Source organism: Prionailurus bengalensis, chromosome D1 (assembly GCF_016509475.1).
Source record: "Prionailurus bengalensis isolate Pbe53 chromosome D1, Fcat_Pben_1.1_paternal_pri, whole genome shotgun sequence".
Taxonomy (NCBI): domain Eukaryota; kingdom Metazoa; phylum Chordata; class Mammalia; order Carnivora; family Felidae; genus Prionailurus; species Prionailurus bengalensis.
In genome coordinates, this window is record NC_057346.1 from 585,140 (window position 1) to 607,616 (window position 22,477).

Below are 22,477 nucleotides of genomic sequence, written 5' to 3' on the forward strand. Positions count from 1 at the left end.
CTCAAGCCAGTTGCCCAATTCAAGCAACCACAACTGGTGCGTTCTACACGCAAGGGTGCAGAAGTTGTATTGGTGAAGGAGAGGCTTTATGTGGCTCAAGAACTTTCTTGGTGCGTCTGGAAGTAAGGGCCAGGCCACCAGGCTCTGAATCTAAGTACCCAGCCCACATCATCTATCACCTAGACCATTGGTCTAAGTTGGAGAATCTCACAACCTTCCAAGACATTGCTGCAAAGTTATGAAAAACATCCTCCCATCACATCTGGGTAGAGAAAACTTTGAGGCTCTGGTGTCAGTCCTGGTCCCCAGGAGGATGTCTGCACCTACCTGGGCGAATGGAAAAGCTGTGAGTTTAACACACACACACGACACACACAATACACATGTGCACGCATACAACACACACAGTCATGCACACACAACACACTCATACATGTGCATGTGAATGCACACACACAATACACATGCACACACGTGCATACATATGTGCATGTACACACAACACGCACACAATAGACATGTGCACGCATACAACACACATGTGCACACAACACACGTGTGTGCACACACACACAGAACACATACACAATACACACGCGCACACTAAACAGAGCTGACTTAATTCTTCCTCATACTTTTGTTTAGGACACAAATCGTTTTTCTGCCCAAACTTCTTCCGTTGTACGCTCAGGGGCGGCTGTGTCAGGCCGGTGCACCTGCAGCTGAGTCCCTGGGAACTGCATGCAGCCCCAGCCATGGTGTCATCTGGCTGCTTGTCATCTGCAGCCGAGCCCAGAGCACCCGGGACACCCGGGGGGTGGGGGGCAGCACCGCCTGGCCGGGGCTCATAAGCCAACTGAGACAAGACGGTGGTTCATGTGCACGGCAGCTGCAGTACAAGGAAATATGTGTCTGTTTCAGGGCACAGGTTTAATTCACATGTTGTGTCCAGATGATAGAACACTGAATAAAGTAGTCGATTCTCAGATTATCAGCTGCTTTCACACTTTTGATTTATGACAGTAAGTCTGTTTACTTCTTGAATATCTAGCAGGTTTTAAGAGTCTTAATCTAAGATATTTATGGAGTTTTATGTAACAAAACTTCCATCCAAGTGTGAAATTACAGTATTGTTAAAGATGTAAATTAAATACGTGTCCAAATATGCTTCTCAGAAATTTGTCTAACTTACAAAAATCAAAGTTCTCATTACACCATTTCTTTTGGTTTCAGAAGACTAGCTTTGCTGAGGTACAAACTGCTTCAGGCAGTAATGGAAAACAAAATGCCTCAAGTTCTATTCCCAGCTGTTTAATGCATTAAATTCTGAAGTGCCACGTAGCAAGCATTTGGCTTCTTAATTTCTGCTTTTACAGCACACAAAAAGAATGAACGTATTAAATGTATTAAACGTATTAAACGTATTAAATAATACTAGGAGCCATGAAATGAAAATAGCCTTTTATATGCTTCAGTGTTACCGATTTTTCTCATTTCTGGTTCTTAGAGCTTTTCTAGTTATGCTTGTTTATCTGACATGAAGGCGCAGGTCCTGTGAAAATCTGAAGTCCTTTAGACAGTAAGCAACCGTTATAAGCCCCATGGCAAACCTAGTTTGGGCAGATCTCAGTGGACTACAGAGCTTTGTTTTTGTTTTCTCTTTCCTACCTCCATATCTCCACTTACATCAGCATACGGCTCTCTAAGCTCATTCTTGACAATAGCATGATAACACGCTGGGTACAACAAGCAGACGGGGGCAGGGCCAGACATACGTCAGCCTCCGCGGTATGCACCACCCCTGGCTGTTTTAGCACAGTGGACGGTACAGAAGATCTGTGTTCCAGTGCAGTTCACCTACACATAAGGAGTATAGCTGTGGGTGTATGTTGGAGTCAATTGTCTTTATCAGTAAGCCGAGAATAATACCAGGATTGTTCTAAAGACTAAACCAGATCAGTGAGTAAATACTCAATGTCCGCTATGACTGAATATTCCTAATTAGTATGTGGATTTGTTATGTAAAACGGGATAAGCGGTTTCCTTCTGACCGTTCATCAGCTCTGGACCAGTATTACCAAATTACCCTTCAGCAAGCTTATGCCATTTTACGTTACAACAAAGAGCACGGGGTAGCCCATTTCCCAGCCTCCATACAAACACTGAACTGTGTTACCTCATATAAACACTGACTCCACAGGTCCAGTATTAGGTCCTAAATTTCATGATGATTCATGACATAACTTCATGTTTATTGACCATTTCTATTTTGTGAATTGCTTTTTACGGTATTTGTCTATTCTCCAGAGATGTTCTCTTCTTCTGTTTTAGGATGCATCATGCATGGGGAGGAGAATTTGCTAAAGTAGTTGTTTGTCAGGGCACCTGGGTGTCTCAGTCGGTTCAGCGTCCAACTTCGGCTCAGGTCATGCTCTCACAGTTCCTGTACTGCCAATGCAGAGCCTGCTTTGGATCCTCTGTCTCCCTGTCTCTCTGCCCCTCCCTGCTGGTTCTCGTTCTGTCTCTCTCAAAAGTAAAGAAACATTTAAAAACAATTTTCTAAGTGGTCATGTGTCAAAATACTTTTTCTAGTTTTTCACTTCTCTCTAATTTTACTTGTGGTGTTTGGGATACGTGGAAGCCTCCAATATTCAAGTAATCAAGTGAAATCTTTCTGCCTTTGAAATAAAAAAGATTTACTGGTATGTTTGCCTAATACCTAATGATTTTTGTTTTTTTATGTACATAGTTAATCAACCTCAAATTCATTTTTATACAGTGTGATGTTCCTTTTTACTTTCAAATTGTTAGCCATTTCTCTCCATTAGCATTTATCAATCTGTCTCTTCCCACACTGATAGGAAACTCTTCTTTTCCCATGCCCTTCATTATATATATTTTTAATAATCATAGAATTTTACTTCTGTCACTTTATTGTGGGGGCAGAATTCAAAGACAGCCCTTGAGATTCCCCGCCTTTCTGACCTATACCTTCTCCCAAGTTTCAATTAAACACTCATTTATGGGCCCCTTGGAGAAGATGAAGGCTCAAAATCAGTTAACCTTAAGATAGGTAGATTATTCAGGTGGGCCTGACCTAGTCACCTGAGCCCTTTAAAAGCAGAGAGTTTTCTCTGACTGGACTGGCTGACTGCACGGGAGGAGTTAGACAGATGTGTTCTGGTCGGCCTGGAAGGAAACAGGTGTGCATCCTGCAAGCTATCCTGGGGCCACATGGCGACGAATAGCAGGCAGCCTCTGGAAGCGGACAGTGGTCCCAGCTCCCAGCTAGATGGACCGCGGGGACCCCAACCCTACAACCTAAGGAAATGAATTCTGCCAACAACCGATGAGCTTGGAGAAGGTCCCTGAACCCAGATGAGCCCTCAGCCTGGATGGTATCTTGATTTCTGCTCATGAGACCCTGAGTAGAAAACCAACCCACCTCTTGCCAGACATCTGATGCACAGAACTGAGAGCTAATAAGTGTCATTTAAAGCCACTAAGTTTGTGGTAATTTGTCACATGGTAATAAAGTAATATATTTATTTTTTTAAGTTTATTTTATTTATTTTAAGAGAGAGAGAGAATGGGGGAGGGGCAGAGAGAGAGAGAGGGAGACAGAATCCCAAGCAGGTTCCGTGCTGTCAGTGCAGAGCCTGATGCGGGGCTTGAACTCACAAACTGTGAGATCGTGACCTGAGCTGGAACAAGAGTCGGACCCTAACTGATGAGCCACCCAGGCATCTCAATAACTAATATATTTATAATGCCCTTTCACAATCAGCACATCAAAGCCCCATCAAATTCTTTTTCAAACTTAGCTGTTCTCATTCATCACCTTCCCAGAAGCACTTCAGATTTTCTTTAAAACAAAACAAAATAAAACAAAACAAATCCCATTGACCTCTCCTGGTGTCCTTCTTTTAAATGTATGGATTACTTGGGAGACAGATGTGAATGGCCCAGGGGCTCACCGCCTCCCTCCTTAGGCGGCCTGCCAAGGAGCAGGCGGCTTAGCAGAAGGAGCGGGTAGCTGGCACATGCGCTGAGCTTCAGAGGCTCCCCTTTCCCAAAGGTCCCTTTCTCAACCATGAAGCTTGCACTATTACCGAGACTGCCCTCCCAGAGCACTGCTCACTGGGATCCACAGGTTCTCCTCCAGCCCGCACACTCTTCCCAGTAAATCCGCCTCCACCAGGAGGCAGCACGCATCAGTGACCCCCTGACCTACGAGCTCCACACCTACTGTTTCTGGCTGCTCTTGGTTCCCACACCCACCACCCCGTCCATACCCATTGCATTGAGTCTTCCAGTCAAAGACCAAGACTGTGTTCCTGTTTAGAAGCATTTATGTTGCTCAGGGATGATTTGTAATTATTTTTAAACAGATTATAACTTGTTTTTAGACTGCTTCTAAGTACTGTACTTCTCAAAGTCATTATGACTGCCAAGCTTTTTCTATTTATAACTAATATATGCTGGGATAAAGAGAAGCGTGCAGGGTCTATATATTTTTCTTTTGATTTTTAACCGGACACTGTTTCAGTGTTTACTAATAAGTAAGGTGTAAGTTGACAAAAAATAATGTATTTTTATTTTTATTCCTTTTTTTTTAAGTATTTGTATTTTTACATGGGACCATTTATCTGGGCCAGTTGTCAGACCCAGGAAGAATGAATCTATAATGATACCATCCAGACCCTGGGCACATGACTGCAACCTTTCCTGCCCACTGCTCACACTTGTGCATGTGTTCTGGGGATAGTAGATAGCAAAAAAAGGAACATTTATCTTTTTTTTTTTAAGTTTATTTATTTTGGGAGAGAGAGAAAACGAGCAGGGGAAGGGAGGAGAGAGGGAGACACAGAATCCAAAACAGGTTTTGCAAGCACAGAGCCTGATGTGGGGCTCAAGCCCACAAACTGTGAGATCACGACCTGAGCAGAAACCAAGAGTCAGATGCTCAACCTACTGAGCCACCAGGTGCCCCAAGAACAGTTGTCTTCATCGCTTAACTGCTCTCACAGGTCAGGTTGCTTCATTTCTGGGAACCTTAAACTCAGGATTATTAACCAAAGTATACCTTCTCCTTTGCAATGGCGTATGAGGCCTCTTGATAGAACGTCTCACAAGGCACCCTCGTGGCCACTGTCCCTCAGCTATTCAAAGTCAATTGTATCTCACTACTCTCCAATCCAAACAGATTAAAACTTCTTGCTGCTCTCTGGATCTCTTTCCCTCAACATCTCAACATTTATTTCCGTTCTGCTTTTACCAGCAATGTTCCCACTATCTCCATAGCCTTCACGGTGGGAAAAAAATGTGCAGCCCTTAGACTTTGCTGTGCAATAATGGAGACTGCCCCTCCATTGGCAAGAACTCCAAGGTCCAGAGTCCACACTAAAGACATGGCTTGCTAAGTAGCAAAATTAGTTCCTGAATTTGTAGATAAATTTGTTTCTGATGCTCATATCACTGCAGGTATAAAAAAAACACAGTTCTGGGCTCCTCCACGTGGTAGACACCTGACTCCACTGCCAGGACACAGACTTAGCGGGGCCTCCATGAAATGTGTGAGAAGTCATGGGGACCGATGTCCACCCATCCGTGACTTTGTCCCGTGTGTATCTGGGCATGATTTATTCACAGCTTTGAGAGGACATCAAAGTGAAAGCGATCTTGAGTGGTGATCACGTCATTTTTGCCGGTCCCTGAACTCAGCTCGGATTCTCTGTTCTGAACAAGCTTAGCCCCATTCTGGGCTGATATCTCACCTAGATAGCTAGATCCTCACATGTATTTTTACTCCAGTCCCCTTCCCAGCTCACCATGCCACCCTAACTCTTGACAAAGTACTTTTCTGTCCAATACTAATTCTTAATTGTTTCCCTCGTCTTTTTTGTCAATAACTGAACTTGGCCCAGATGTTCGCTGCTGTGTTTTCCCACGGAATACTTAGGCCTCCAACTCTTTCCAGCTTAGTGGAAAAAGCAGAGGGGACAAGCTTGTTCCAAGAGCTACCTCTAGACCACTGAGTCATGGCTCTTTTCTCTGCTGTCCTTCGCTTAATCAAGGTCCTACCATTCCTACTGGCTTAAGAAAGTTAAGATATAAATGTGTTTTAGAATGCAACTGATCAGGATATGAATGTACAGTAAATTTATTACAAACAAGAATAAAATTATTAACAATGATAAAATGTGGGGGGAAAAGGACTTTATTTGTGCAGGAAACTCTTATTACCTGTAAAATATTGTGGAACTACCCGGAAATAGTAAAGTTTTTAAACTATGTGTATAGTAATGTGCACAAAGTTATTCCTTGTCATTGTCTTTAATAGAAGTTATGTATAGATTACATAGTTAGCCATTTCCAATGAATATGGAAACAAGCGTAATGCTCTCTTCAGTTTTCCTAACCATCTACTATAGTACATATGCTTTAAAGAAAAGGACAATTCTTGGGTCCCTGGGTGGCTCAGTCTGTTGATCATCCAACTTCAGCTCAGGTCATGATCTCCTAGTTCATGAGTCAAGCCCCGCATTGGGCTCTGTGCTGACCGCTCAGAGCTGGGAGCCTGGAGCCTGCTTTAGATTCTGTCTCTCCCTCTCTCTGCCCCTCCCCAACTTGCACTCTGTCTCTCTCTCAAAAATAAACATTAAAAAAAAAGAAGAAGAAGAAAAGGACAGTTCTTGGAGAAGACAACAAATTCCAGGAAGACAAGGTGCAGTTCACTTAAACTTTATTACATATTGTTAATATAGTTAGTAGTAAGAGCATACACTAAGTCAGGTTTTCTTCTATAAAACTGTATAAAATTAAAGATTTCAAACTGAACTCTTAACACCTAGATGCCATCTATAGTTAAATTTTGGCTAAATGTTTGAAACACTCAGTAAAAAGAGAAACTATAGAAAATCTTTTATATGTTACCAAAAAAACCTGTGGACCACACATTACAATTTAGAAGGAGATTACTTAAAATATGGATTGTACGCTCTTCTAATTTTCATTGAAACAGATTTAATCCTGACAGGGGAATTGTTTCTGGTCCATGTGCCCCACTGAATCCCGGTCGAGACCAATTTTCCAGGGAAGCGATGAATGCCGTTTAGATTTGCCAGACCACACTGGCTGAACCACCAGCCAGTGTTGTTACTGAGGCGACTACAGCTTTTTACAGACTGACCACTGACCAGGCATGCAGGGTGACATCCGTCATTATCGACATCCGATGTGCTGAAAGGCATTGCATTTTGGTTATCTTCTTTTCTGAAGCCCCGGAATCCATCACCTGGGCAAAACAGGTTTTTTAAATGACCAAATTTAAAGGTGCTTTTTGTCATTTTAACTGGCCTTTACCAGACTATCTTAACAAAGCATGGCATCTAGAACTAAGGTTTACATTATTTTCTACTAGCTATCATATTAAAGTCTCCCCTCCAGTTAGGCTGAGCACTGGGTGTTGTATGGAAGTGATGAATCACTAAATTCTACTCCTGAAGCCATTACCAGCTTGGATTTAAATAAAATTTTAAAAAAGTAAAAAATATGAAAACAAACAAAATCTCTCCCCCAGATTGCAATATACCAAAATCTGGTAATGAATTCCTCAACATGATAGGCATCTTTAAATTTTTTTTTTTTTCAACGTTTATTTATTTTTGGGACAGAGAGAGACAGAGCATGAACGGGCGAGGGGCAGAGAGAGAGGGAGACACAGAATTGGAAACAGGCTCCAGGCTCCGAGCCATCAGCCCAGAGCCCGACGCGGGGCTCGAACTCACGGACCGCGAGATCGTGACCTGGCTGAAGTCGGACGCTTAACCGACTGCGCCACCCAGGCGCCCCTGATAGGCATCTTTAAGTGGATATTTGGTACCAAATCACAATCCACAATGGAAGTTTGGCTCTGTAGACGGAATCAGATAATTTAGGCCAAAAATGGTGCTGTACAAACCTGTCATACTTTGGGGAAGGGTAATGTGGTAATTGGTAATTTAGGGAAAAGAATGATTTCTACATAATAATAATACATAGTAAGTTTTCATGCCACCTCCATCCTCCATCACTTTAAATAAAGAGGCATGGATGAAAGGGAATCTGCTACATTAAGAGGCTTACATTTGTAGCTGCACAAGTTGTTTGGTTTTATTTAGGGGCCCCCAGGTTTATATCACATACGCAGTTACCTCAAGCATATAATCAGCTACCTTCCTGAGGTGAGCCCAGAATGGCTCTCCACATGACACATGGAGAGTAGCTCAAGTACTACCATTCCTAAAAGGTCCACACTGGGTTCTGCGTGTATGGTTTCCCTGATACTCGCCAAAACCTGAAAGAGTAAGTATCTTGGTCAAGGCAGCCCATGTAAGTAAGTAGCAGGGGCAGAAGCCATGTTTTGTTTGAATCAAACTATATAAACAGAAGGTTCTAATTAGTCCCATGACACCTAGATTTCATTTGCAGTAAACTGTGCTCATCTTTTGGAAACACTAACTTAAAGTAGAGCTGTGCAAAATCTTTGAAGAATCCAAAGCCCACATTTGTTTCATCATGTTCCAAATGTTTGGCATCTCTTGAGATAGGTCTTTGAGGAGCCTGGAGAACTTGATACGTGGTAGTGGCCCATCCTGTTCGCCAGCTGTGCTGAATATTAAAGCCTCTTACTCCACACCTCACAGGAAACAAAATGCCCACATTGCAGGTATTTGCAGGGAGAGTGTGATTTTCAACACCCACACAGTGCAATGCCTCTCAGATTTCAGATGAGACAGCATTGAAGGAGCATTGCCTAAGTTGTACGGTCGCTCCACAGACACTTTCCCTGAACAAAGTCCACCCATCAGAAGGGAAATGTGATAGGAGCTCCCCACTGGATTATATTTATAAACAGTTTTTAAAATATAATGCATAGGCCTGTTTTTAAGAAATAGCCCATTAAAACTCAGTATCATGTTTTCTGTGAAAGTGTAGTTACAGAACATGTCCCTTTGTTTTCTCTGGGAACCCAAATAAATCTTTGCCAGTTTTAGAATCAGGAATATTTGTCCTTCTCCTGGGAGAACTGTTTGCTCAAATGTTAGAATTTCATATTTATGGTTTTGCTTTGAGCTAAAAATCAAATTTGTAGCTCATCTCTACCATGCACCTGATCACACTTAACACCTGGTTTCATCTGTGTTTCTATCTCCATGTCCCATTGGCATCTTTTTCTTTATTTTGATTGTATTGTGTGATCCACTGTTGAAAGTTAGTTTACAACCTCATTGGGAAAATGCAGAGTAGGGCATAGCAAACTTTGAGGATTCTGTAATGAAACACTTGTGTAATGACACACTGAGTCTTCTAACTAGATCTCAGTCCAATAGAGAAACCCCACACACAATTTTACTAACACCGTAGCTTCCATATTTAGATAGTTCTTTACACTTTTAGAGATGCAGCATTAAAAATTGCATATTGTAACTCTTGAAAATTTTCCTTATCTATCAAGATTTGAATTTCAGACTTTTTATCTAACATCCCAAGGTGGACAGCTGTACTAGACAACTCATCACTCTCAGAAATTTTCCTCCCACTGTGCCTTGACTCAGCTGCTTTCTTTGCCAACATTCATTTGCCAAAAGCCTATCCCTTCCTGCAAGCACACATTAGTGGTTCTCAACTATAAGGTTGCCAATACGTCCATCTTTGAATACAAATACCTGGGCCCAAACTTACTGAATTGGATTCTGCAGTAGTTTGTACTTTTAAAAACCTTCCCACATTGGATCTAACATTAACTCCTTGTCGGAAACCACCCTTCCATAAAGATTTTCCAGATGCGATCAGTGGAGATCATTCTCTCCCTCTCCTAAATGTCCAAAGCTCAGTATTCAGTATTCCACATTTCTGGGTTTATCTCCCTTCTATATTGTAATCAGTTAAAGAAGTGGGAACATACCTCACTCACTTTTGGATTTCTAACACTAAATATACATAATTAACAAGTACCATGATGAGCAACAACAGGAGAGTTGAATTTAGTATGAACTCAAATTTAAAATTTCAGCATCAAATTATAAATTTAACATTAAGTATTTTGAAGTTCTTAAAAATTAAATTTATTGGAAATGAGTACATGCACCAAGGTATAGTGGGGAAAAAGCCCACCAAACTAGTGGCTCTATCAACCTGACTTCTTGCCCTCGCTCAGGTGTGATGAGCTGGGGCAAGTCCCTAATGTTTCAGGTTCCTTACCTGTACACCGAAGGAGATCGGCTCTAACATTCTGTGATTCCTAAATGCCAGCCTCTCAGAACATGAAAACGTCAATAATTCCTTCCCAGCCTGCCCCACAGACTCTCCTTCTAAAGAATCAGCTGCCATGATACATGGAAAATAGTTTTAAAGAATACAAGCTCTTCAAAGACACAAGGTGGGTCGATGATCGTAGCAGGGTTTCAAAACTCAGTTTTCTCATCCTGAATCTACTCTGTTATCAGTTATCTGGCGTAGACCAAGCGAAATAACGTTACTTTTATCTTCACCTAATATCAAGTCAGCTATATTTATCCTGCATCACTGGGGGGGAGAAAAAACTTACCAGCATTTCCTGAATACCGTCCTAAGTGCATCTTAAAAAAACTTGTTTCATCTTCTAGCCAAAAGTTGTCATATGATGCGTAAGCAAATGTGTCGTCTTCAGATTCCAATGCAACATGCAGCATAAAACTGGTGTTTTTCTGATTTACTATATAAAAAATCTTTTTTAGTCCTAGCCAAAATTCACCTGTTTAAAAAGAAATGTTTTTTTAATATATTTTAATACAACTTATAATAACTCCTTATTATTGAGGGTTTGGTGTTAGTTTTTAATACTGAAATGGCTCACATAAATTATTTGACAGACTAGATAGCCCTAGCTCAAATTCAAATTATCAGTGTTTGTCTAATTTACAAAAAAAAAAATACACACACAAATACATTATATAAATATATATATATATATATATATATATATATATATATATATATAAAATCTTCCTATTTCACTAGACTGGGAATAACTAGACTGTTTCATTTTTATCTCACCAAATTAAATTCAAAAAGTCATTTAACAATTGACCAAAAATTCAAGATCTACCTTAAGGCATGTCAACAAAAAGCTGTTGAAATACTGTGGCAGGTAACAAAATGATGTGTACTCAAAAATGCTAAGAGTTTTAACCTCCAAAGTGGCAGGTTCTAAAGAAACATTTCCTGAAAATGCTCACTTGCAATTATTTTTTCTGTCTTTTAGAATGATGCTCTGTGCATATTTCTTCATTACAATGCACTTTGTCTGTTACCCATAAAAATGTAATGTAATGTAATGAATGAAAATGAAATGGTGTTTGTAGATCCAGGATGAATTAGTAAATGTAGTGTTTGGACGGCATTCTTCTTGCTGTTCTAGCTAATGGTTTTCGACCCCACTCCCACCCCCCATCCCACCCTCACCCAGCCTGGCATAGCCTCTATTCTGGAATATATTCCTGTACCTGAATCATTAAATTCCTGAAGGAAGGAAGGGTCTAGTCCAAAAAAATTTGAGAGAGTTGGGGGACAGTGTGACAGCATTCACATTGTTAAAATTCTAGCTAAGATACCATGTCCCTCTCCAGGGCTCACGAGAGGCACTAACTGCACCCCACTTGGAACTGAAAAATACCCTAAGGAAGCGCAGGAAGAAAGGAGGTATATAGAAAGAAAGGTGGGTCTGTTTAGTGTCCCCAGCCCAAGACACTCCAATGTAAGTGTCCTTGCCATCCTGCCCCTCTACCCAGCCCCTAATTTGGCTTAACAGTATATTTTCCTTAATCCCAAGTTTATTTTTTTTTGAAATATACAAAGTACAAGGCAGTCTGTTCCCATGAACTGTACCTGCCTGAAGACATTTTTCTCAAAATTCAGTTCATTTCCCCATAGAAATAAGCATAAAGTGAGGAAGATGACAATTTGGAGCCTGTAGATCTAGGACTACTTGAATCAGGAGGTAGCACTTACCAGAAAAGTAGGGGTCGTGCTAAGAAAACACAATGTATTAGCTGCACTCCATAACATGGCAGCTATTCAGCTTTATTCATAATACATAATACATAATTACATTTCACATCCTTTCTACAATCACTAGCATGCAGTGGGGTTTTTGGCAACACAATACCACCACTTACTGAATCTTTGGATGACCTTATTATGGGATGTTAAGGCTTTTAAATTAAAACAGCAACTTAAAATAACAGCATAAAAGTGATCAAAATCATCTGCAAAAATTCCAACATAGGTAAAATTCTGCAGTGTTCACAAATACTAGAATTTCTGTTTGCCGGCAAAAGAAATACTGTCATGCAGCAATAATGTAAACAGATTTTACAATTCTCTTGAGGTTTACAGTTTTCAAATTTTGAGGCATTGATTCTTACTGATATTTTTATACACTCCTCCCAAGTCATATAATTTGAATCTGTACACCATGTACCTCGATTCTCCATTGGTGTAGACCCAGACCCAGCACACACCTCAAGAATTTCAAGGTTCATGACAACCCTGCCTGCCATTCAGTGTTCCTTTCTACAAAAGGTTGTTGAGTATCTACCAGAATTCTGCTGGGTGCACAGTAAATACCTAATAGATACCCATTTTAGAATTTTCACTCAACCCCATTTCAGCAGGTATCCAAAGATTAACGATTTCCATCGCCCAACTGAAAACCCACATGTTCTAAAATAATACGACATGAAGAGAAAGTAAGTCCTATTTTGATATTCACAAGGATTTACTATTTTTACTAATGATTTTGACCAACAGATAAACTATCAGTGTCATGCCAAAAAAAAAAAAAAGAAAGAAAGAAAAAGAAAAAGGAGAAATAAAATATGACCTAAAAGGTCACCAAATCCGTCCAGATAATCACACCACAGCCTCTGGAAATCAGTGATCCCGTCAACCCTTTTCTGTATCACAGTCCATCCACCTCCTCTATAATCCATGTCACACATCACCTAAAACAGGCCCAGAAAAGACAAAAATCACATACTATCATTTTCACTCATTGATGGAAAATTTATGCTTCACCCTCAAGCCTAGAGAAAGAGAAGACCGTTGCACTAAAAGTTTCAATGCAATTGTATGCTATTAATATATTCAGACATTTTTAAATCTCTAGAAAGGACACTTTATTAAAAGGCAAACTTGAGGCCAACCTAATTACAGTCTCCTGTGTCAGTCATTCCATTACAGATGCAGTGTTGGTAGCATTTGAGGTCACCCTCTTATTCCTCACGTCCACAGATAGTTTTCAGTTGAGTGGTGACCCTGCCAACCTGTAGCAGAATGAGGAATCTGCTAACTCCTTCATATTAAAACAGTGATGTTTTTTAAGTTTTAACCACATATGTGTGTGGGCCTGTCTTTGATCCCTCTTTTCCCCAGAGGCATGAACGGCCTATGTCCAGATGGGATCTTCAGACAGGAAGGTGTGATCTGTGCCTCACCACAGCCTGTGATCCTGGGTGCATCTGTCAGTGCTCTGTAAAATCCCCCTAAGAGGACAATGGTAAGGACGCAGAAAATCAGATGCAGTTGTCCCCATTAGAAACTTCCTGCTCACAGAGAAAGGCAGTGTGGAGGAAGTTAGGGAATCAACACCTTCCCACGATTACAAAAGGTAATAACGCTTCCCACTCTTCACAAAATTAAAAGTCTTCCTTCCCTCTCCATGTGGGTTCAGGCTCAGTTTTGAATCTGTAGGTGAAGCAAGTTAGGTAATTTTTTTTTTTTTAACGCTTATTTATTTTTGAAGGAGAGACAGAGTGTGAGTGGGGGAGGGGCAGAGAGAGAGGGAGACACTCTGAATCTGAAGCAGGCTCCAGACGTGGAGCTCAAACCCATGAACTGTGAGATCATGACCTGAGCCGAAGTCAGATGCTTAACCGACTGAGCCACCCAGGCGCCCCAGTTAATTTTTTAAGTTTTCAGTTTATTTTATTATTTGAGAAGGGTGGAGAGACAGAGAGAGAAAGAGAATCCCAAGCAGGCTCTGCACTGTCAGCACAAAGTCCGACTCAGGGCTGGATCCCACGAACTGTGAGGTGCTGATCTGAGCCAGAATCAAGAGTCGGACACCTAACCGACTAAGCCACCCAGGCGCCCTGCAAGTTAGATAATTTTAAAATTATTTCCCTCCTAAATCCCGATTTTTTAACATCTGGTCAATGGATGTCAAAAAGCAAGGTTAGTAAAAAAAAAAAAATTAGTGAATAATGTTGGTAATTTCAAGATGAGGAACTGGTAGTATCTATTCAGAAAAAAAACTACTGTGTAATGAAGATTATCAATAAGGTGTGAGATTGGCATCATAAACTTTCTTATGCACAAAAAAGCAAGCAGAAAAAAATATGTGTAAATAACTTATACGTTACCATATATATTACTATGTTAGTATTATATGATATTATATATATCCTGCCAATAATAGATAATTTGGATAGAAGTTTCTTCCAGAAATCCTAGACATAAGGGTAATGTATTTTGTTCAATTTAAAAATGGATTAGCTTCTCGATCTGTCTCATAGTGTAGTGAAAGCGGTTTCTTATTTATTAATTTCTTATATAACCACATAAAATCGTTTATCACCCAAAGAAAGTATAACCACGTACAGGAAGGGAAATCTAAGTATGTTTGGCAAGCTCCAAGGCACAGCACTGCACTGCTTTCTAATATCCACAAGCTAATTAAAGCGAGCGTTTCTACTGCATATTTAGATTGTATATAAGATCCTGCACAAAATGTACCTACTGCAGAGTGTAAACATGACACCTCACGTGGAAAAGCGAAAGAATCTCAGGTTCTTTTACTGGCTTGTGGTTTGGGCAAAGAATTTCAGAAAACCAAAATTGGGAAACTGGAACTTCTACCCATTTATTTTAAAAATTTCAAGGAAAAATAAAATATGAGAAGAATTAAAATTTTAATATTAATTAAATAGATAGGTTGCTTATCCTATTCCACATAATAAGGGAAGACTTTACCTCAAATGGGTAACTAGATCCTTCCGGGTAGATTATATACAAACCACTTGGTGTTTTGGTGACAGAGCCAATGGTGTCTTTAATATCAGTACAATCTAAACCTAGAAAAGTAAAATTAGTTATTTAGGATATTTTCAAGTGTACACTTAAGACTTAATCATTTTGCTGTAGAGATCTGACAGTGCTATCTGAAATTATGAATATAATTTCCATTGTGATATGATTTTAACTTCTTAAAAATAAAAAAAATGATCTCAATTTTAGAAATCAGGAGAAAATACATGTAAGAAATGAGACTAAAGAATTTATGTTGGAATAAACCTTCACTAATAACATCACTGTTAGTGATTAGCCCTCCATACTACTTAAAATTTTCATTTGGGACCCACATTGATTTAATATAATTTATAATCATGCATTCTCACCCAATAAGTAATTCCCTTTCAGGAATCTAGGCTTATCTTGGGGACATAATGTGTAAAGGAAGTCTATGTGAATGGGAAGGAGAAACCCAAATGAATAAGTTGATTAACTACTACTGACACATCCTTGACTACTGGAGACTGCGGAGACTCTCGCTGGGGACCACTGTTACAAAGAGCCAAGGGAGAGGACAAGGAAATCCCTCCTCCCCAAGAGGAAATTATGCCTGCGGCCAGAGCCTGCACTGCCGCCTATAGTTAAAAGTGTAGCGCCCCAGAATTGCCTTCTCCAAAGCATCCCGCTTCCCAGGGGACTGGAAGCACATTCTGTGGATAAGGGTGTTACATTTATTCTAAGACATTTTACTGTGTATTATCTTCTATAGTAATAAAATAAAATCAACCCTTATATTGTTAATCACCTGGTGAAACAAACACATGAAAGCCTGAGACTCCAGAGCCAAAAGCCTGCTTACCGCCCTAGCTCTTCTCCTCAGCAGCCGAGAACCCTTAGCAAACTTACCTGCCCGCTTTTCTTCCATCCTTTTAATAGTACTGTCTACTTTGTAGTGTTATTCTGGCAATTTACATACAAGGCATAGGGAGAGCACTTAGCACAGTGCCCGGCACACAATACGTGTGCAGAAAATGTCACCTACAGAAAATTCGCTGTAAAAAATTGTTTGCTTCCCCCTTATTGCTGGAAGATATAGATCCGTTGCTTGTGTTCTGAATTGCTAAGACATTCTCACACAACCTTATGCTCAGAGCTGTGCTAGACGTTCACAACGAAGGACCGATCTGGGCTGGAATCTCCACTCTGCCATCACCATTCACATAAGTATGAACGCATTATTTAGATTTTTCTGGGCTGCATATTCCTCCTCTGATGATCCTCATCACCACAGCAAACCCTTCTATTGTCTTACTGTCATTCAGGCAGTATTCGAAGAGCTTTTCGTGCACTTAGCCGTGCAATCCCCACAACAACTGTGAGGTACGTACTGTAGTTTGCTGATGAGGAAACGATCGAGGAAACAGGCCTCAGTGATTTGAAGACAGGTGGTCTGACCTCAGAGTCCACCCTCTTAACTACATGAGCTAAAATAAAAATGTAAAATAAAATACCATGCGGAAGTGCCTTAGTACCTGACACTTAGGAGACTCTCAGTAATTGTTTATTTCCTTCCCTTTGTAAGCAAAAAAATCATACAGTAGGCCCTCAATAATAGTTATTTACTTGGAACTCTGGTGTGAATTCATAATTGTAAGAGTGATGGGCTATTTTTCTTAGAAACACAAGCCTCTAGGAATTACTACACTGCATTTGAATACAAAAGGTTCTAAATTCCAGTTTATTTCTGTCTTAAGTTCCTTTTTTATTTCAAACTTTATGTCCCAATTTGGAATATTTCAGACAATTCAAAAAAACTGTTTGCAGGCAGAAAGAACTCTGAAAAATTTCTTTTCTTCTGACTGAAGACTAATTATGACTAAATGTAAAGGACAGCCCAGAAACTAGTTACATAAAAGTGTTCCATCTGCGGTGGACTCGGGTTATCTGTGAACAGCCACGGCTTTTGGGCACCTGGAAAAGTTTCCCGATTCAGGAAAGTACATTTGTCTGGGCGGACGGCGGCCTCGGCGAACGTATTACCCCTCCAGTCTGTTAGATAATAAGGAGCTGTATTTTATAAACAAAACCTCTCAATGCACCAACCCGTCCAGGAAAATTTTACGCAATAAAAGTCAAGTAGTAAGAGGCAGAAATAGAAAAGTTCTCACCATGTGACTGCACTGGCCTGTGAGGAAGAGGGTCCAGCTGTTTTCGGAGAACTTCTGTCGTCAGAAGGAGAACTCGATTCATGAGCTCGTTAACCTGAACACACGGGCGTACCTTTCAGCACGTTTATATTTGAACAAAACTCCTTCTTCTGAATTGTGTAGCTGGCGTCCCTCAGCCTCTTACAAAGCAGCTCCGCGGTGTGTAACAGTGTCCGCCGCCCCACCCTGACGCCCCCAGCGCCGCAGCAAGGCCGCCAAGGCGCCTGTCCAGTGGGCGCCGTGTACCCCACAAGTGGCTCACACCTGCCCAGGTGGGCTTGCAGGCCCCTCGTGGACGCGAAGGCACCTGGCGGGGGGTGGGGGGAGTGGGGGGCGCCGTGTACCCCGCAAGTGGCTCACACCTGCCCAGGTGGGCTTGCAGGCCAGGCCATTCGTGGACGCGAAGGCACCTGGCGGGGGAGGGGGGAGTGGGGGGGGGGGCGCTGTGTACCACACAGGTGGCTCACACCTGCCCAGGTGATCTAGCAGGCCCCTCGTGGACACGAAGGCACCTGGCGGGGACGGGGTGGGGGGAGGGGTGAGTGGGAGGCGCTGTGTACCCCGCAGGTGGCTCGCACCTGCGTAGGTGGGCGGCTCCCCCGCCGGTCTCCCACCCTCGCTCACCTCCAGACCGGTCCCCAAGTGGGTCCTTCCCCTCCCCGATCACACACTACTGGCTGCCCCTGTACACCTGCCGCCTGCCCGCACCGCTGCAAACAGCAACCCCGAGCAGAAGAGACTCTGCTTTCTGAGCCGTCTCTGCGGCTTCCGAAGCAGGTGTGCGTCTTGAGAGACTCAAACCTCCGGCTCTCGCACCTGGAAAGCTATCCCCTAGCGCGGACCTCGGAGTTCTCTTCTGCAAAACGCTGACAGCGTTCACAACAGGCTTTCAGCGCGTCTTCCTGTCCCCTTGACTGTGCACCCCTGGAGTGAAGGTCCATTTTTTTATGTTTGTTTTTGTTTTTTAATGTTTGCCTGAGGCTTCCTGGGATGCCTCTAATTGAGCAGGCAGTAAACACATGTCTAGACACAAATGCATTAAAAAATTAAACAGTTGTACCTCTAATTGTATCGCTGTATCTGTGCAATAACAACACAAGAGGAAAAGGTCCGTACCTGACTGGATAAATAATCCAAGGAGGTTTGTTGCTCATCCATCATGTTTCTTAGCAGTTTTTTGGTACTTCGTGTGTAGGAAACAATAGAATTTTGCAAATTTCCTTAAATCATAATAAAAAGTGTTTGCTAAATATTGTTAGAGAAAATACGGTGAAAAATAATGAGCTTAAATGATTTGGGATAAACGTAAGACACAATATATCTCCATCTATCTAAATACTCCAGTTAGTATAACTTTTGTTTAACTCAGGATCACCCAAGAAAATAATTGTATCCACACTGGTTAATGAAACTATGCTTTCTAATAGTTTAGATTACCCCCAAATAAGTGAATCTGATGTAACAGAGAGATAGCATTTTGAATATTAATTTTCATTTTATGAAATGAGAGATACAGGGGCACCTTTGAGGCTCAGGCAGTTAAACGACTGACTTCAGCTCAGGTCATGATCTTATGGTTAGTGAGTTCAAGCCCAATGTAGGGCTCTGTGCTGACAGCTCAGAGCCTGGAACCCACTTCAGATTCTGTGTCTCCCTCTCTCTCTGCCCATCCCCAGCTCGTGGGCTCTCTCTCTCTGAGAAATAATAAATGAATAAACTTTATAAAAAAAATAAGATGAGAGATATGGAAGGAGGAGGTCTGGGAGTCCTCAATCCTTATCATATAAGAAAGGAAAAGGCAATAATCTATATCATGCAAGTTAATTTTCAAAATAAATATTTCTTTTGTTCTATTGACGCTATGTATTTTTATATAAACAAATGGCAAACAAATATAAATGATAAATCTTTTTTTAAAATTTTTTTAACGTTTATTCATTTTTGAGAGACAGAGAGAGACAGAGCGTGAGTGGGGGAGGGGCAGAGAGAGAGGGAGACACAGAATCTGAAACAGGCTCCAAGCTCCAAGCTGGCAGCACAGAGCCCGATGTGGAGCTCAAACTCACTGACCACAAGATCATGACCTGAGCCGAAGTCGGACACTCAACCGACTGAGCCACCCAGGCGCCCCTATAAATGATAAATCTTAGAGTTTTGGTTGGTTGGTTTCTGATTGAACTATTTTCCTTTTTTTAGAAGGTTGGTTTTTTTTTTTATGTCAAAGGAATCTTACTCAGAGAATAGTTGCAAAAACAGTTTAAATAACTTTCGTAAATCATTTGACACCAGGCTGCCATGATGTCCCTGGATATTTGAGTCTGTATTTCTTACACCAAAGACATTCCTTACAACACAACTCTCAAAACCGGGAAGTAATCATTGACTACCATGTATTCCCCGGCCTCATACAAATTTCGCCCTTTACAGCAAAAGCATCTACACATTATTGCACACATTATTCTTTAAGAGGTGACTTTACCTCTACATTCCTAATTTTCACATTAATAATCCTTGGTATCTTAAAATGCACCCCATCCAGGCTCATCTCTCGTTTCTACTTTCAGTCTCTTGCTTTCCATTAGAGCCTTCCTGGATTTAGGTGTCTGTCTTTATGGACCTAAGTGCAACTCACCGGTTTGAGAAATAGGAGATGCTTGTGTTGCACATAGAATTAAACACATTAAAGTGGGCTTTTTATGCTTTCTGGCCTAGGATTTACATCCTTTAAGACCTAGACCAGATCACCACTCCCTCCCTTTCTGATTCTCCTTCTTCATCCCACCCCCCCCCCATGTGCATATAACAGGCCATGAAAATTCCCACACTGTCACTCAACAGTTGCAAACAAAAATCAAGACTTTGAAAGTTTATTTTTACATTTTGCTACATAAATTGGCTATGAATTTGTAATATGCCTAATGTAGTATTCATTCAGTATTAATGAATTTCTCCCTCAAAACTAAGGTGAAATTTCGTAACGGCTCAGATGGAAGTTTGAGAGTAGCCTCTGGTGAACTGATAAAACGTAACTCTCAGTGCCGTCTGGCTCGCCCCTCTCCTCTGCTGCCAGCTGAAAGGGCTACCTGGAAGGATTCATTCATTCATTTACCAAACACTTACTAAGCACCTACTATGTGCCAAACACAGAAAACCTCTGACTTAGAAGGATCAAGATACATATTAAATGACCCAAACAAAGCTAAGGTGTATTTCTTTCTATGTATTCCATACCTTAGAAGTAATAAATCATATACCCTTATAATTGTGATTATTTTTATTACTTACTACACATGAAATGTTTTTCTTCTCGTGTAATTTTAATTTTAACATCACACAACTCTTCACAGTCTTCCTTATAAACAGTATCATTACTTTTACTCTCATCTTTTGCATTAGATACATCTTCTACAGTGTTGACTCCTGGAGAATCCTTGACATTAAAAAAATAGAAATGAGAAAAGAATATATGAAGTATGTTATGTGACCTATACATAATAAATATAAGAGTACATGGAAAAGGTGAAATCTCAGGACATACACAAGGATGATCACTAGACAAGAACATAATGAACTGGTTAGAAGTCTACAAATAAACCTTATGGGTAAATTTTAAGGATCAATAAAAAAGTATACATTAATTCAATATTTTTGCTCTCCCCTTTTCTTCCAAATACCAAAAGGATATACTTAGGGTCTACTTTCTATAACCGTGACTCCATGGCCTTTATCCTTAACTTTGGCATGTTTCCACATCTGATACAGCGCTGAGCCAGCCTTCTGCCAAACATCTGGGAATCTGAAGTTCCTTGAACAGAACTAAGAAGGTTCCCTGATTATTCTCCATAGATTACATTTCTATGCCAAATGGACTTTCTGCCAGCAATTATCAGGAATTAGGGGTAGAGATGGATGTGTGGGAGGCTTGTCACTTTTATGTAAGCTGAAGTATTTACAGATTTGAAAGGTAAAGTACTCATTGATTTGAAACATATCAGAACAGAAAAAAAGCCTGGGATTTTCCTTTGCAAAATCAACAACAGATGTCATCTTGAAAAGCCAGCTACCAGCCGCCGTTCCAAAGGTATTTATTCTTGTTAGTAAATGCTGGTTTTTCTACATAAAACATTCTTTGGTGGAACTTATACAGATTTAAATAACTGTTTTTAAAAGAAAATAGTAACAAGCTTTATCTTCCTTTGACCTGGATATTGAGAGAAAGGTGAAAAGCTAATCATAGTATGAAAGATATTTGCCACCTAAAGATGCTTATATTTTGTTACATGGACCTACTTTTAACTTCTTATTCTTTCCCTTCTACTCCTGTAATAATAGGCATCCTAGATGTTTTCAAAAACCTGACAACAACTACATTTTTCCTGATCTAAAATAAGGTTTTTAAATTTTGAGTATTTTAGAGAACTATATTATTATTATTTCCGTAGCTTTCCTAAAATTTATCTTTATGAAACCTTGGAACTTTGGAATTTGGGATTGATATCACGGTAATACATTGTAGAACATTTTAAAATCATAAACCAGTATTTAAATATGTAGAGATTCAAATCACCATCTACTCAGAGTATTGCATATACTTTATTAGCTGTCACTTTCACATTGTTTTAAATGAAATTTTCTAGTTTCCTGGAAAAGGAAGCACAAGACTGTGTTTGAAATATAAACGTTTATAAAATATTTATTTTTTTAAATAACAAAATAAATTTGTTATTACCTACCAGTATTTCATTATCAAAGTTAACCAGAAAGTTGCCAGCTGGTTTTTAAGTTAGGCCTGTAATTTCTTTAAAATTTTTTCACGAGAAATATGTTAAGTGTCAATCCTCAGTTATGGTTTCCTAAGTTTAAAAATAATATTAAAGCAGAATCTCAGCATTTCTAAATACTTTAAGTTTTCCATAATTATATTGGATGGTACAATTAATCTTTTCAAGTTTTAAATATGTATCTTGAAAACTATATAATCATACTTCCTAGGTCAAATAACATTGCTGAAATTCTTACCGTAGAATGACGTACACAGTTACCTTGTATAACTTCTCCACAAATAAAAATAAATGTATTTAAGAACAGAAGTGAAGCTTGAGGAAGATACATCATATTCTTCTTGAAGAAAAGAAAAACTTCTTCAAATACCAGTCAGCTCTCTGTGGAAAGAA

General features: G+C 40.3%; 1 protein-coding gene across 1 annotated transcript; it reads right to left on the reverse strand.

The window, feature by feature from the left end:
• Window positions 1-6,728: 6,728 nt before the first annotated feature.
• ANGPTL5 (angiopoietin like 5) lies at window positions 6,729-22,477 on the reverse strand. The gene is made up of 8 exons (XM_043579157.1): window positions 22,323-22,477; window positions 20,589-20,733; window positions 18,420-18,523; window positions 17,265-17,358; window positions 15,058-15,158; window positions 12,908-13,028; window positions 10,592-10,777; window positions 6,729-7,297 (listed from the first exon to the last, which is right to left on the reverse strand). The coding sequence occupies exons 1-8, from the start codon at window positions 22,416-22,418 to the stop codon at window positions 6,978-6,980; spliced, it is 1,167 nt and encodes a 388-aa protein (XP_043435092.1). The 5' UTR covers window positions 22,419-22,477; the 3' UTR covers window positions 6,729-6,977.